Source organism: Chaetodon auriga, chromosome 5 (assembly GCF_051107435.1).
Source record: "Chaetodon auriga isolate fChaAug3 chromosome 5, fChaAug3.hap1, whole genome shotgun sequence".
Taxonomy (NCBI): Eukaryota; Metazoa; Chordata; class Actinopteri; order Chaetodontiformes; family Chaetodontidae; genus Chaetodon; species Chaetodon auriga.
Window position 1 is genome coordinate 17,738,724 of NC_135078.1, and position 16,510 is coordinate 17,755,233.

The 16,510-nt window shown below is 42.5% G+C and overlaps 1 protein-coding gene across 1 annotated transcript; it reads right to left on the reverse strand.

The window, feature by feature from the left end:
• Positions 1-417: 417 nt before the first annotated feature.
• Positions 418-13,731, reverse strand: ercc6l2 (excision repair cross-complementation group 6-like 2). The gene is made up of 20 exons (XM_076731164.1): positions 13,422-13,731; positions 12,596-13,008; positions 12,136-12,252; positions 11,759-11,952; positions 11,550-11,643; positions 11,374-11,441; positions 11,044-11,251; positions 10,735-10,875; positions 10,258-10,374; positions 10,003-10,122; positions 9,849-9,920; positions 8,829-8,974; positions 8,523-8,618; positions 8,197-8,296; positions 7,627-7,779; positions 7,191-7,277; positions 4,033-5,083; positions 3,796-3,950; positions 3,186-3,343; positions 418-1,915 (listed from the first exon to the last, which is right to left on the reverse strand). Exons 1-20 carry the CDS (start codon positions 13,447-13,449, stop codon positions 691-693), a joined length of 4,743 nt encoding a protein of 1,580 aa, XP_076587279.1. The 5' UTR covers positions 13,450-13,731; the 3' UTR covers positions 418-690.
• Between the last annotated feature and the right edge of the window lie 2,779 nt (positions 13,732-16,510).

Sequence of the window (16,510 nt, forward strand, 5' to 3'; positions counted from 1 at the left end):
AAAACCACTCCATCTACAATTTGCACACTGTCATGGGGAGAGGGAGGGCAGTGAGGTGTTCAGAGTGACAGAGACGTAACAGCCATCTCAGCAGGGCCACCAACAGTCCTCGGGTGGCAGTCTTGGGTGTCTGTTAATGATAATGGCTAATGCCTGCAGCAGGTTGGATTTTTCCTGTCATGCACTTAACACCATATCAGGTGCAGCAACAGTTTGAGCACTGACACTGACCTTTAACTGCAAACATGAGACATCAACACATTCATATGGTGCTTATTTTACATTGTTTTACATCATTGAAGGCGTTCTGAACTGCTCGTCAGCTCTCAGCTCTCGGACATCATGACTTTTTACACCCCCCCCCCAGCAATTAAGCTATGACCTGGGCAATAAATTCAATAAAATACTCACAGGTTTAAATTTCCAGAACGGTCACACCCTGTTTATTCAAGTAACATTAACCATTGAACTACTAATTCATAAACACTGAACATTTTCAAATCATTAGTGAAAATTAAAAGACATTTAAAAAAGGGCAAGTAATAAGACCTAAAATAAATACCTAAAATAAGAAAATAACATCATATCCATTAAGGTTTTTTTTTTATACATCTCCTTTAGAAATGCAAAACAAAAATATTCAAAACTTTTAAATAAACCTTGAAAACCTTAAAAACCGCCTTTCACGTATTATTTCTTCCAGATGAACTTCTCATTAGTCTTCCAGAGACTCTTGCTCTCCTTTTCTACAGATCGACTAGCTGCAAAGTTAGCACTGACGCAAACCCTCTGCACTTCTGCTGGGTCTGTTAGCCTGTTGATACTCTCCTCATTACCCTCATTCAGGATGTCCCAGAAGTCTTTGCGACTGCCCTTCGAGGCGGCCTGGTGCGTATGTAGTGTGTTTGACTTTGGACAGGACAGAGAGTCTATGAGTCCCGCTGAGTCAGTGCTGAGAGAGACTCTGGATGGAGAGCGTGAGGTGAGACGTGGGCTGACTGCGGGGGGTGTTTTTGGAGTGCCCCTGTGTTGTGCACCCCTGGATTTGGGTTTTAACAAATCATCGAGGATTGAGGTGTCTCCTATCAGATCTGTGAGGAAGGAGCGGCGACTGGAGGTAGATGTGGCCTGTTCAGGATGGGAAGGGGTCTGAGGATTTTCTCTCTGGCCTTGAAAAGTTTCACCGGTCCTGGAAGACAATTTTTGCTCTTGCTCCCTTCCCTGTGCTGTGGGTTTGGATAACATGGTGGACCTGCCATGGCTGAGGTCCGGAGAAGAAGGGGTATCTCTGTCTATGCGGTTCAGGAAAGCTGCAGCCTCCCCGGACCCCAGACCACTGCTGCTGGCCTGATCCAAGCCAAGACCACCACCAGCTCTGAAGGCTCCAGCACTAGAAACACTAACCCTCTTTGTCCTCTTATGTTCTCTGGCACTACAGACCGTCTCCTCCTGTTCCTCTGACTCCAGGCTTGGAACATCACTTAGAGACTCTAGAACATTCTTTCGTGGGATCTTGTTCTTTTTCTGGGGTTTCTGGACATCATTTTTTGGGTTTCCGGGCTTTTTCTGTGGTACAGAAACATTGTTTTGTGGGGTTTCAGGCTTAGTTTTGGGTTCAGGATGAGCGTATCTAGGCTTTTTCTTGGCTTTCGGAACATCCTTCTGCGGAATTCTGGTATCTGCGTAAGATTTTGTGGCAGCTGTTTTGGTGGGTGTACAGGAGGAGGAGGTCTGTGCTGAATCAGGTTGTGGGAAGTTGTTTGTGACTATATTAGCCAGGTCAGGGTGGTTCAGTGAAGTATAATACTGTTGTAGCCAGGCCAGTCTCTGAGTTGAGTTTCTTCTCAAAATCTCCACTGCAAACTGATGAACTGAGGGAAATTTGAATTTTTCCGCCATTTCCTCCAGCTGTTGCCTACACACGAGCAAACAAAGCACACAAACACAGAAATGAGTGGGAAAAAAAGCAAACATCCATGCACAAAAACATGTGGGAGACAATGAAGGTAATAAGAATGTGGCACGTGTGTGCATACCGTAACATACTTTAAATCACATGCAAAATAACCTCTTTAAAAAGCCACAAGGCCTACACTATTAAGATATACTGCGGGTCCAACAGGCCTAGCCTAAGATGAATAGCTGTCCACATATTCAGGCTCATATCCAGACAGCCATGCAGTATGAGGTGTTTTTCCTGCGCTTCTAGGCAGTCATTAAAACTCTGGTCTAACCAGACTCTGGGACAGAAATACTTCAAAGTCACTGGTGGTACAGCTGCATTATGGTGGTGTTATTACCATTTGTGGCTTTCGCTGGAAAAACAATAAATAAATGTAACGGCAGTAAAAAATGACGTGCATGTGGATTTAAATCATTAAACAGTGAGGTTAATTGAGGGGATATCAATATAACTTGTGTGTGTTTTCACTCCCTGGTAAGCCTCTGGGCAGAGATACAGTCTTCTCCTTGGGGAGCGAGATTGGAGCCACAGAGGTGTCTGTGTGCGCCTGTATACGAGGGTTTGGGAAGGCAGGGGGTGGAGGTGATGCAGCGGGACAGACGTGTGGATTGGAGTACTGTGCGTCTGTATGTGTGTAAATGCTTGTTAGGACGTGTGTGTGTGTGTATATCAGTGTGGGTTTGGAAGTCCTCGGGCGATCATTTTTGGTTAGTCTCAGGAGGGCTGTGGTTGTGGAGGGGGAAAATCCTGCACTGTTGGGCCTGAACATAACTGGGTAATGTTTGGCATGATGCTGGGAAATAGGTGGAAGGGAAAGCTCAGAGGTGGTCTCTCGCTAAACACACACACACACACAGACACACACACACAATTCCTGAGGCCCAGGTGGGGGTGCTCAACACCATATCTGTGGTGAGTTTTGGCCTAATTCCCTACACTGCCAGGAATTCATCTCTTCCGACTACACTTTTTACACCTCCTTTCCTCCTTTCATCCACTGGCCTGCTTTAGTCCCATTCAGACTTTTTCTTCTTTCCCTCTGTTGCAGGCCCCCTGATCTTAAGTCATTTTCCTTCACTATGTCAAACCTTGACTACCCCACGCTCTTTTACCCTTCTGGTGAATCCATCATCTCATCGTCTACAATTCTTTTTAATGCGTTATCCTAACTTGTCCGCGCCTTTTCTCTTCACCTCAACTCCTCTGACACCCCTTTCAGTACCTCTGTATGGCCTGGGGAGACTCTCCAATGATGAAGGTGGTGTGTCTGGTGTGGTGCACACTCTTCTTGGTGAAGGCGACTGGATAGTCCACACTGGGTTTCTCCAATCTGACAGTAGATGGGCAAGGCAGACTGTCTGGTGGGCTCGCTGACAGGCTCTGGGACAATAACATGAGTGACCAGTTATTTTTGCCTCGGACTCAATTTGTCTTCAAATGCAGCTTATGTTAGTGAAGCTAACTTTAATCAATAGGAAATTATTGAAGATTAAGGGGTATGTTGGGCTCAAATCACCTTTGTTTGCTTCTCTTAAGACGTGCCATCTGTCTATTAAGAATGTCTAATCCAAAAAAATCAAGACAAAATACCCAGTTTGAAGTCAGTTTGCGGTTCTCTCCACCAGTCAATACTGCTGGCTAAGATGTGCAGGCTTTTGCTGACGTGAGTGTATGTAAACAGGTAATCCACACTGCTGCTACTCATCAAGCACCAGTGAGCCGTCATTAAGATGCAAAGAGCAGTGTGTGTTTACATCCACTCTCATGCCGTAGCGAGCATGTGTGTCTGATACAGTGCTGGCAAGCCTGTGTTCATGCGGTGCTGTATGTACCTCTATGGTGCCTATAAGGTGATTGGCCGGGAGCTGAGAGAACATCTTCAGTTCAAACACATCTCGTACAGCAGCTCTACTGATCAGCTCCTCTGCTTTGCTCCCACCCACCACACGCTGGTTAGAGTGGGTATACACCACCTCCTGTACACCTCCTTTAAACAGACAAATACATCATTAATGCTGAAAGGAAGTTCATTAAAAATGATTAGGATATGAACAGATACTGAATCTGACCTAGCACACTGTCGATAGTTCCATCCTTTCCTCTGGATGCCAGGGGTGTCTGACTTCTCAGATTTGTAAATGAAACGGATTTGGACTCCCCAGCTCGTTCTTTGGTCTCGTCTGTAGGGAACACAACTCTTTCTGTCTGCGGAGATGGGAAGCCGCATCCTGTAGGTCTTCCTTTTTTAGCAGGAGTGTGTTCATCTTCTGAAGATGTGAATGTCTCTATGTCGTCAGAGTATTTCGATCTGGCCTTGTCCCTGGCACGAGCACTTTGCCTCTTTCTGTTGCGGTCTAAGCCTCCTCTCCCTTTGTCTCCTCCTCTCCAGCGTGAATCGAAAGCGTCCCTCTTTGGCCCCGTCCTTGCCTCTATGTCCAAATCCTCAGATTCGTCTGAGTAGCCATCAAGGCGGCACACTTTTGGAACTATGTTTATGAGCTTGGCTTGTTTTTTTTTGTCTGGTGAGGAATTTTCATCACTCTCCTCAACCACTGTAATTTTCTTATTTGTCCAAACTTTCAGGCCCTGTCTGTTTCTTACAGGATCATCACTTGGTCTCACCAGAGAAACCCTCTCATGTCTCCCCACACCTCCATTCTCCCTGTCTTCTGTGTCTGAACTGCTGGAGATGTCCCGGATTTTATTTCCCAAATTAGGGAAACAGGCTGCACCATTTCCTGTATTGGACCTCTTGCAGATGCCGAAGGAGGTACCCTCCCTCTTTTGATCCTCAGCATCTTCCTCAGAGGGTCTTTCATCGACACCTGAACTACTGTCCCCTTCTCCTAACTCTGGTTTTCCTTTGACCCTCTCGAGGTGTCTGGAGAAACCGTGCTGTAGGAGACTCATTCGACCAGGATCAGCAGCAGCATTCCCACCCTTGGTGCCATCCACTGCACTGGGTTTTGATGCCTTCCTCTTCAGCCCCTGCTCCTCCTCACTGTCACTCCCACTGCTGAAGTCCAGCACCCCTCTGGGGATCTTTGATGCTTCTCTGTTCTTCTTGGCTTGTTCATCATTTGCTACAGGGCCATTTCTAGGTGAAGAACCTCCAGGTTCCTTCAAGAAAACAGCAGAGGGGACAGATTGGCACATACAGTGGCATAAGGTAATAAACTGTATTCACACTGTGTGAGAAAGACTTAGATTAAATTGCACCGAAAGGCTACAAACTCCTCACTTCCCTTGTTTATGCCATCTTTCAGTGGACCAGGCCATGAGATTTCGTTGTGTAATACAAAACAGATGTTTATAACAATAAATCATAATAAGCATCGATGTGACTTGTGCCCTCTATCATGATGTAATATGAAGAAAACAAAAGGGGTCATAACATTTCCTGGAGTTATATGGATGGTCCTTTAGGGGATCGACCACCAACAGTGATTCTAATTTCCCAAAATTTGCCAACTACGAGATGACTCTTCCACATTTCTGCTGTACTGTGTGCATGTTGGTGCTTCCACGCCTACAGCCTCGCTCTGTGCGTGTTAAGGCACCCCAGTGTATTCTGTATTTTTGAAAGAATCCCAATGGCCTCAGCGGAGCAGCAGCCCTGTAAAAAGGACCTGGCTGGGAACAGGATGATAAGGGGTATCACTGTGTAAATAAATAGCTGAAAAGCAGAAGATGGACTTCAGTGTGGTCTGCTGCTTCCATTAGGGCACGTAATTACATCCAGCTGTCTCACACAGCATCCAACAGAAAGAGAACCTCATCCTCCAGTTTTGCTAAAATACAAATAATCGAGCATCAAGTCAAGTGGGTTTGTATTTGTATAGCCCAGTATCTTAAACAGTTTGCCTCAGGGAGCTTGGTTTCCATCCAAATATATTGTCAATTTTAACTAAATTAAAAAAAAAAAAAAAAAAACTGGTGAAAGAAAATTTGTATGAATGCTTGTTTCCATCCACTAGCGTTATACGTTATAAGTCGGTTTATCACGATAAGCAGTAGGTGGCGCCAATTTTCCAGTTGGAAAACCATTATACTGTCACTGCCCAATCCATACAGGGAAACCCAATTTGTTCTCCACGTGTGCCAAGGACCTGACCTACACACGTGCAGTATCGATCGGGCAGAATGTACAGATCAGGTGGTGATAATAACACTGCAGAAGAAGAGAGCGCAACAAGATGACGGACTTAAAAGGCACCGGTCGAACCTCGAACAGTGAAGAAAAGGGCAGAAAACATGATGGAAATATGACATTTCTGTTAATCTGCGGAAACAACTTGTTCTCCCTCTGTTGGAGTGGACACAGCTGATCAGTCATGGGAGTTAAATGTTGCTGTGTATGCAGAATAGATACAAAAAAAAGGGAGTACAAATGTTTTTTGTCAGCCAAGATCTTAAAGTGATATGACATAAAATACTTGTGTGGTGAGTGCTTGAAAGGTTGCTGTAGTCTTCACACTGACAGAGAAAAGGAACTGAGGTCAGCTTTAATTCAGTCAGTTACGATGGATCTAAATCGACAGGTTTTTACAGCAAAAATGCATCAAAACCTCCATAGAAAGCTGAAAAACACTAACGCTCAGTATGTTCAAACACTCATACTTCAGGCGAATACACTCGCTCAAAGGAGGTTTTCAGTCTGAGGACAATAACAGTGACATGAAAACACTGTAATTAGCCACATTTTGCTGAAAATATGGCAACCGAAACAGGAGTGGTTACAGAGATTTCCACTGATCTTTGTGTGACTGTAAAACAGAAGTCATCACATGAATCTGTTCTAACAGCCCCAACTGAAGTCCTACAGTGGGGGGACTGTGTGATACTGACAGGAATAGGATCACTTTCTCCATGTTTTTCCGTTAAAAGTAACATAATTTATCTGATTTTGACATTTTTGTCACATTGGAAGCTGTTTTTCTCATAAATGGGGCATATGTCATTTTGGAATAAACCCCTAAGAGAGAACCAGGAGATTATAAAAGAAAGGACTGAAGAAGCAAGGAAGAAAAAATTGGAGTTAAGGCAGGAAAAGTTGAGATTCTGTGGGTTGGTTGACTGACAGACAGGAAGGTCCCTGTTTGAGGTATCCCCTCTTTCACGTGGGAATGGGAGGATAAGTGGGCCGCTTGGGAAAGAAGGCAGAGTGAGGGATGGGAAAGATGAGTGCCCTATGTTCTGGGTCTCTGAGAACGGCAGAGTTACTCACGCTAACTCCCTTCATCTCCTCCTCCTCCTTCCCTTCGCCTGTGTGTGTGCTGGTTGTCATTACACCCGACTCCACTTGTCCTTCTCGCTGACAGGAGGAGCAAAAGTGAGACAGATTGATCAAAAGGCGAACATTTCATCAAGTCAGTGACATCACAGTCATCATTTTTACTCAGCAGTGCATTGTATTTTCAGGCTATTTTAGGCCCTTTAAGGCCCCCCTTAATTCCCTTTTCAGCCCAAAGACACTAACCAAACCAAGAATAATTATTAGCATATATGACCACAGAAGAGAACATTCCAGACAGAAAATAAAGGAAGTGATGACTATTTGTGAGACACTGTATGGTGACAGTGGAATGAGGTGAGTTGAGGCACTATGCTACTGTACAGTAGAAAACATCATCAATCCAACAGGAAAAGGCATGGAGGCTAACCTCTAGTATCTTGCGGGTGAGGCACGTTCCTTGGACCTGCAGCCTGAAGAGGTTTTTGATCCCGAACAGCTCCCCCTTATGGACATCGTGGCCCTGCACTGCCTCAAAGTACCGCCGCGCACTCTCCTTGCCCATAACTGAGCACTGCAATTGCTGGAAGATTGGAAAGAATTTACAGAGAAGACACCGACACAGAACACAGAGCTGACATATATTACTGTCAAGAGGAAAAAGCTCTGTGTGTGTGCCAGTTCCAGGCAGACATAGTTGTTTCCAAACAACGTAATTAGTAAGAAAACTGACCTCAACATGAGGCTGTAGCTGTTAATTTACAAATCAAACTGCCTTAATTGAATTACTGCAGGACTAAGTCATAAACTTATCGTGGCGCTTGAGTATTTTTCTGTTGTCATTGGATTTATGGACAGTTAGTAAACCTCTCTCCTCTATTGTCCCCGCAGTCAGTTAAGCTGCAGCAGCCATCTCACAGTTAGCAAAGGAGATAACCTCAGTATGGCATGATGTGCTTCATTTGTGCATTAGGATTACATGGTGATAAATATCTGGTACCTGTTTGTAAACTTGTCTGAGGTAGATAACTTCCTCTACAGTCCCCAGTGAGATCAGCCTCAGAACAGTCACATCCCTGCACTGGCCAATACGATACGCCCTAAAGAGAAAGACAAAGAGATCAGCACACAGGTATTGTAAAAAGCTTGTATGTTTATGTTTTGATGTCAGATGTGACAGAGTATGATTAGGTATGTTATACTGGCAGCTGGACTGCTTTTTCAAGCCACTCGAGGGAGCAAAATACTCTCGTAAAACTCAACCTCTATAGCTTAACATGCGTTGAAATACTGTGTAAATCTGTCAAGATACGGTCCACAACCTACCTGTCAATAGCCTGGAGGTCACTGGCTGGGTTCCATGTGGGGTCAAATAGCACCACCACATTGGCCCCTACAAAGTTAAGACCGACACCACCTGCCCTGATAGAACAAAGAGTCAGCAGATTCAAGGTTTTGAACATGTTCAATAAAAATGACTATAGCAGACACAGTACTAAATATTCCCATGAAGACCACATTGGTATAACTTTAGGGTCTTAATTTTGAAAAAGCACGATTTAAGGCCTAAAATGTAAGTGTAAAATGTAAGACAGCACCATTTCTCAATCTAATTTTTACTGTTTGACTAACAAGGTGGAAACCAGGCAGATGTTGGTGTGAGAGGGGCTGTTGAACTCTTTGACGATCTGGACTCTCTCTTTGGCTTTGGTGTTTCCGTCCAGTCTGCTGTAGTCCAGTCCCTCCGCCATGCAGTAGCTCTCCAGCACATCTAAGAGCTGACAGGTTCAAAACACACAACAAACAGCTGAAAGCACATGAATCAACCGTGTAAAGACCGACATCTCTACATCTAGCATGTGAGTCATTACTCATTGTGAACGCTGAAGAGTTTGTCTGAGAGATAACGTGTAAATGCTAGAAAAACAAGTTTAATAAAAAACAAACACAGCAGTCTCTGGTTTGTATATTTATAGATATACCACAGGGGTAATTGCTGTGCACAATCAAAACAATATGGACTATATGATTCCCAAAATAGCAGAATATAGGCCATGAAAATATGACCTCATAGCAGCCAGCAGTGTTATCATACTGTCTCAGGTGACGGCAGCCATGAGGCTCTGTGTAATAAGAAAAAACTATTAAACCATCTCATGTGAAAACCATGTCTCCTACTGCTGTTGGCTCTGAAAACAAGTCACCTGCCCTATCAGCAGTGGCAGTTAAGGCCCCTTTAACACCTACTTGTTTGGTCCAGACTTTTGGACTTTTTTGAACAAACAAAAATTACAGGTGCGAAACGTCCCATGGACCACAGTCCGGGCCGAACAGCCGGACCTTGGTATGACAAAAAGAGGTGATCTCGGTCCAGATCAAACTGAAAACTGAGAAGTCCTTCAGAGGGTGTGTTCAAGCCTGTTGTTGTATTGAAAGGCTGAATGGATGTGGCCGGGCTTAAAGCTCTAAAAACAACGAGCTTACTCTAACTCTGAAACCATCTAAAATCCCTTTTCGGTGACATCACTGTGAGGATCAAATCATTTTCCAATGGGGAAACATCCCACCCTTCTCATCTGACACTGACACAATACAAACCTCTGCTATCACACATGCAAATCTGATTTCAATACACACAAATAAAGCTCTCACCTTGGTTGACAGAGAAAAAAGGAGTACTTTATCTCTCTTTTGCAGATAATATTTGAGCAGCTTCTGCAAAACCTGAAAAAAGAATACAGATATGTTAACCACACTGAAACAGCCCATAATAAGCAGGTAGCTGTGCCATTGTTCCAAACTGTACCTTCATCTTTCCACTGTACATCGGGTCCGACAAGGCCTCAAATGCTTCATCTTTGCATCTCTGTACAAAGTCTGGAAACTTCTGGAATACCTTCTGACAAATGGCACCTACGTACTTTTCCTGGAAGCAACAAATGAGTCGTAATGGTGAACCAAAGCCATCACTACAAGATGCGGTATGAACTTGAAAAGCTCTCCAGGAGACAACTCCCATGAACAAGTGCACTAAATCAGTTATTGGACAACATGTTCCTACCTGTTTCTTGCTGGTGCCTGCGGTGGACTGAAGCAGTGCGACATGGTTGGCAACCTTCCTCAATATGGCCAAGTAGCTGAAGTACAGCTCCTTCATTTCCACACCTTCTGAGTTTCTCTGCAATAAAAGACACTTGCATTATTTGAGGGCTCAGTGTTTATTTTCATTTATTTCTTTTTTCATGAGAAAGGCTTCCTGCCCGTAGTTAAATCAATGGGACGATGGTAACAGGCTTCAATGTTGTATTTTGGATTTCACTGCACCTCAAGGGCCAGTTCACCGAAATCACACAAAGCATACTTTCCTCACATTTGTCTAATTTAGGTGACCTTTTAAGAAAAAAAAAAAGTTCTCTCATATGAGTCAAGTACGAGTTGGATTTCACTTGAGATTTGCAGCAAACAGCTCAACCCTTACAATAAAGTTTAACCATATTACAAGAATACAAGCACACGATGGTAAAAGGGCTGCACTAACTTTATAGCAGCAGCCTCTGCGGGTGCGTCCACTCTGACAGCCACATTTCTCTGAAGACCTCAGCAGTAACTTCACATCTTCAGTGTCCAGCACCGTCTGATACACAGTCTGCTGAAAGTCTGTCAGAGAGCAATACACCACCTAGGAGAAATCACAACACCAAATGTCTTTGAGGGATGCTTTTAGACATCATAGACCTTCATCAGAGTTTTACCACAATGGGACATCATCATGTAGATTGTGAACTTTGAGTTTCTAGAGAGTAGAAAGCCATTAAAATAAAGTCTTGTTTGATTTAACCGATCTTACCCTGTCATCCTTCTTAGGCAGTTGCTCCTTGATGAGAGCTTTGGTCCTCCTGAGGAACCAGTGGGATATCTTCCTCACCAGGGCTCTGACACTCTTCCTCCCTGTAGCCAGCGCTCGTTTGGTTGCACTGTGCTTATGGCCTTGTTCAATCGGCAGTGAAAACGTGTTTTTGAAATGTCCTAAGTTGCCAAGACAACCAGGTATGGCCCTAAATAGAATAAAAATATACATGAAGGTGAACAGGAACTATTTTTAAGAGAAGCTGCAAATTGCAATCACGTCACTTTGACTACAGAGAACAAACAGACCGAAATGTAAAACTTAACCTACCAGTCCATGACGCACCACAGCTCCTCGAGGTTGTTCTGTAAGATGGTGCCAGTGAGGCCAATTCTGACCTGATGAAAACAGAAGTGCAAAACTAGGATCAATGACTACAGTCATTACTACTTTCACACTAGTACACACTAATATCATACTGAAATAACAACACAGTGCTCTCTTACATTACATTTTAGATCCTTCATGGCCTGAGTGATCTGAGAGTTTGGATTTTTTATCTTGTGGGCCTCATCCACAATTACAGCAGACCAGTCTATACTGCAGGGAGGGCAAGGCATGTTTCAGTCACAGTGCTTCAGTATCAAAAAAACACAGTTACAAAAACGTCTTCACCACGTATTTGCTGTTTGTGTGTGATGAGCATGATACTCACTTATTAAACTGATCCAGACAAAGGCGCAGAGTCTCATAGGTAGTGAGAGCAATCTCAATGCGTCCCTTCTTGATGCGAGCCAGCTCCTCCTCTTTCTTCAGCCCGTGGACCACCACACACTGGAAGTGACCCCATGTGTCCAGTTCATCTTTCCAGTTATAAAGAACTGACAGCGGGGCCACAATGAGGAACACCTGAACCAAATCATGGAAACACCAAAACATGCTAATGACAAATCAACAATTTAGATCTGCACTATTGCTGCACTTCAATGAATGTGACTGCTACTTGAAAAAAAAAAAGTCTTTATTTCTTCAAACAAGATGTTTTATAATTCACAACATATCTTTTCGTAAGTAGCATATTTCAATACCCACTTTGTGAGGTTTACTTTGGTTGGAGGGCATCTGACTCTGCAGAAACTGAGGCCTGTTGTTCTTGATGTCCTCCCATGTGCCTGTTTTGTGCAACACAGCAGCAAGGAATCCAATGACCTAAGATAAGATCAAAGAGACTTGTTTGTTTTTCATGAAGATACCCATTAGTGTCTACATAGCAGCAGCTATTCTTCCTGGGGTCTACACAATTCACATGGTGACAATACAAAAACACACATTCACATTAGAGTAACACAACACGTCGTCTACTGTAAAACAATACAACAAACTTCAACCCCAACTCCTGATCTAGATTTGTATTTAAATGGCCAATTCTTGCTTCTGCTACATATATTGTGGAGTCATCAGCTCACATGGTGGAGAGAACAACAGCGAGAGTGAAAAAATGCTGACATTTAAATAAATCTGTCAATAGTTTTGCAGCTTATGTGGTTTGTACCTGTACAGTTTTTCCCAGGCCCATGTCGTCACCCAAGATACAACCTCTGGAACGAATGTAGTTGTTGTAAATGAACCTGATTCCTTCTCTCTGGTAATCCCTCAAGTATCTGTTGATGGTGTAGGGGACTCTGTGTCCATTAACATCACTCAGCTCGAAGGGGACACACAGCCTGGGGTCTGTGGCGCTGCTGGGAAACACAGGTTTCTCCTGGATGAAGTGATCCAAGCCTGGTCTCACGAGTTTCGAGATGGGTACAGCTTCTTCCTCTTCTTCATCTTTACTATGGTCAGTGAATGCCACCCAGGCTATGGTATCATTATGAGACGTGGTGAGTCTCTGAATGGTGGCTTCTCGCAGTGTGCCATCTCTCGGATCTGGAGCCAGACAACTGTCACGTTCACGCCATGTTTCTATTAAATAAAATAAATATTTCATTAGAAAGATATCTTGAAAACTTACCTCACAAGTCTGCACACAGATAGACTGGATGTTAAAATAAGTCTAATTTGTACCCACATTTTGTTATAACGAACAGCAAAAAATCTCCACAAATTAAAATACCATCTTTTCATTTTCCTACTACTACTAATAATAATATCTGAGTTTATCCCATCTAAAACACAAACTTGTCCCACTGATTGAATTTATCTTATGATTCAATCTTATGATTGAAGAGTAACGTGAACTTATCAAAGTGTTATGACTGTAACGTCATAATGTGTCCCTAAATGTGGCTTATAATTAGCTAACGTTAGATGCTGTGGATTGTGTAAACCAGTGTCCAGCTGAAATATAATATTAGATAAACACATGCCTTTCAAACCTTTTTTAGCAGCAGAAGTTGAAGCCATCAGGATAAGAAAGTATCCTCTTGTTCCTGGGGAGGAGAAGTCACTGTAGCATGCTAGCTAGCTCGATTAGCTTAGCTAACATTTACAGCAAATGAAACGACAACTAGAAAACAAAAAACACTGAGCTTCTATGTGTTTTACCATCCTGAATTACTGTTCAGTCGCTTTTACTTCATCCCCACTTTAAGCTCTTCATCTGCCGTCGAGGCACAGACAAAAAACAGCAGCAGCAGCAGCAGCTTTAGCCCAACAGCTGCCTGCTGAATGTTTGTATATCTTAACATCGAGTTCCGCACTTTCGATGTTTTTCACCGACGAGAAATAAAATTTAAACGTCCACTAAAAAAATAGCCACTTTAAAATAGTTTCGATCGAGAGGATTTTTTATGGTTCAGTCGTTTCTTTCTTTTACAAATTTCACTGAGTCCTTGTGTCGAAAGTGCTGCGCAGAATCTAAATTAGATTTCTACAAAATAGTAAAACGAAAGTTGAATTTAATTAAAACAGGTTTCAGTAAAATGTGAGGAGCAGTCAGAGTGAAATAATAAAAATAATGGTCTCCTCAATGCTTCTACCAGCGAGTATACAGGTTATGTAGCCATAAATAAAATAAAATAAAATAAAATAAAATAAATAACATGTTGATGTATTTTTACTGCTACTATCAGTGCTTATATGCTGCTAAATGTACCATCATGTACAACATATATGTCAGTTGTAAAATGTAACCATCCCACTTTTGTATGCCTAATTAATATTAATATAACTGTAATATCATGTGCAGTTACTGTTTGGAACAATACGAGTACTCATTCATATGTTTCTTTTATGTTTAATGCTCCTTAATAATTTTTATCCCTTAACTTATGTTCTGTTATTAAATCTTTTCATTTGATTCATGCAGTCTTATCTAATGTCTTACTGTTGTATTTATGTGTTTAGTTCATAGTAGCTGCTGGGTTTTCCAGTATCAGGTTACTCAGCACAGACAACCTTTTGAACTTTGACTGTATAGAATCAAATTTATCTTTGTTTAAAATATCAGTGACTCTGAGCAGCCCAGGCTACGTAATTCCTGGCCTGATTGTAAAGACATGATTTGGCAATACCTCACAGACAGTGAAACATCTGCTCAGATGGTTTCATCATTATACGGACCACCTAATAACAGGGCTGTTTTAAATACTTGGTCACTGTATTTAACCACAAACCTTGACTAATAAAAAAAATGTCTGCCTGTGAGGTTGGGGTGAAACTGTAGACTGAAGATATTCTTAGAGAATAAGTCTTGACAGAAGGTGAAAGAAAGAAAGCAATTTAGTAAACACACATGACAGACCTGACGCTTGGTGGTCTGCAGAAATACAGTAAAAGGAAGATGAAGAGATGTGTTTGTCTGTTCTCTTGGTTTGATATGATCTCCATCAATAAGCTCACTTTTGTCTGTTGCTATGCTGAAGAGACTTATAAACACACAGTAATACTGTCTCAGTTCTCCATCCCCGATTTGACTTTCCCTAAACCTTGGCCTTGGTGAGGCACGACTAGGTCCACTTCTCGCCATGGTACACTGCCATACAAAAATGGAACTTTTTGTTCCTGTTTTCTCAACACTGGGAATTTATAGGGCAGCTGCCACAGATGTTCTCATAAAGAAAGCCCAAACACTGATGTCAAACGGTTTACATACTGCACTAGATCTCACACGCACTTGTTCTCTCACTGAACCGCGAGGGCCTTCTCTGGCCTCACTTACAATAATACTTTATCACTCAAGCAGATAGAGTTGGGATACAGAGATCGTTGGCTGCAGATAAGATGGTTCTCATCACCCGTCATTTTCACAGATGACTGATTGATTTTGTTGAGTGACTGTGTCAAGACAGCCATGATGGGCTTTCGTTTTGAAATGAAGTGTTGGTTTTCAGACTTAAATGTAGCTTTGCACCTTGATCAGGCTGACCTAATGTGTCTCATTTTTGATTAATGAAGTGGCACAGGGGTGTAAAAATACTCAAATAAAAGTCTTGCATTAAAAAAAAAAGTTCTACTTAAGCATGGCACTGGAGTCCATTCAATTTCCACTGCTGCCATTCAGTATTGGTCGTGTTCATAGCAGCTTTGTGGTTTTGTGAGGTGCCTTTTTAAGTGAGGTCAATTTCATCAAATTTTCTGCATAATCTCTAAGGACTGAAAGGGAACTGTTTCATAATTTATTCTAATCAGGTCAGGAGGGTGCATTCTCGAGCATCCGCCATGAAATTTCCCCACTGGCTTTCCTGAGACCCACCTGGATTGACTTAAGCCAATGTAAGATTTATTTCTGTGGACAAGGTGTTTCCTGCAGCTACAGCTTTTGTCTCAATCAGATTAATTTGGCTGAATTGAGGTTTGATTTGAATAAAACATAGGTTTGGACCAGAAGTTTGCTAAACCTCTGTTGTTGGTCATAATCAGCAGTTGGAGAGGAAGACCTGAATGGAGGTCTTGTCCTGCTCTCGGGCGCTTCGGAAACACTCCATCTGTGTTCCACCACCTCTCTCTCATGAGTCAGAGGGTCCGCCACAGGCCAAAAGCAATTATTACCACGCCAAAAATGACAGTTTCAACTTCATAAGCATTGATTGCAGAGATGGAAAATTAGGTTGATAATTCATGCCTCCATTTTTTTTTTTATTTGTCTTCTCTCGCTTTCCCATTCAGTTGCTTTCCTATCCACTTCATTAGTCTCTTAATAATTCCTTCATGGTGTGAGTGTGTCCTCACTTACAGAAACTGAAAACAGTTGGATTAATATGACGTAACATGTCTAAAATCAACAAATCACACATGGTTTTTAATCAAAAGGGCTGAATCATATTGGTTATGAAGTTCTGGCTACTTTTCCCTCCTCTCATCTCTTGCCACTTAACTTGACTACAGTAATTTGGACACAATTATACTAAAGTTGCATTTGATTAAATGCAATGGTTCTGAAGTTAGTTACAAAGCAAATAATACGGGTTTATTTACATTAGTGTATCTTGCTTTATGACACATTTTTCTGTTGTACCAGTTACTG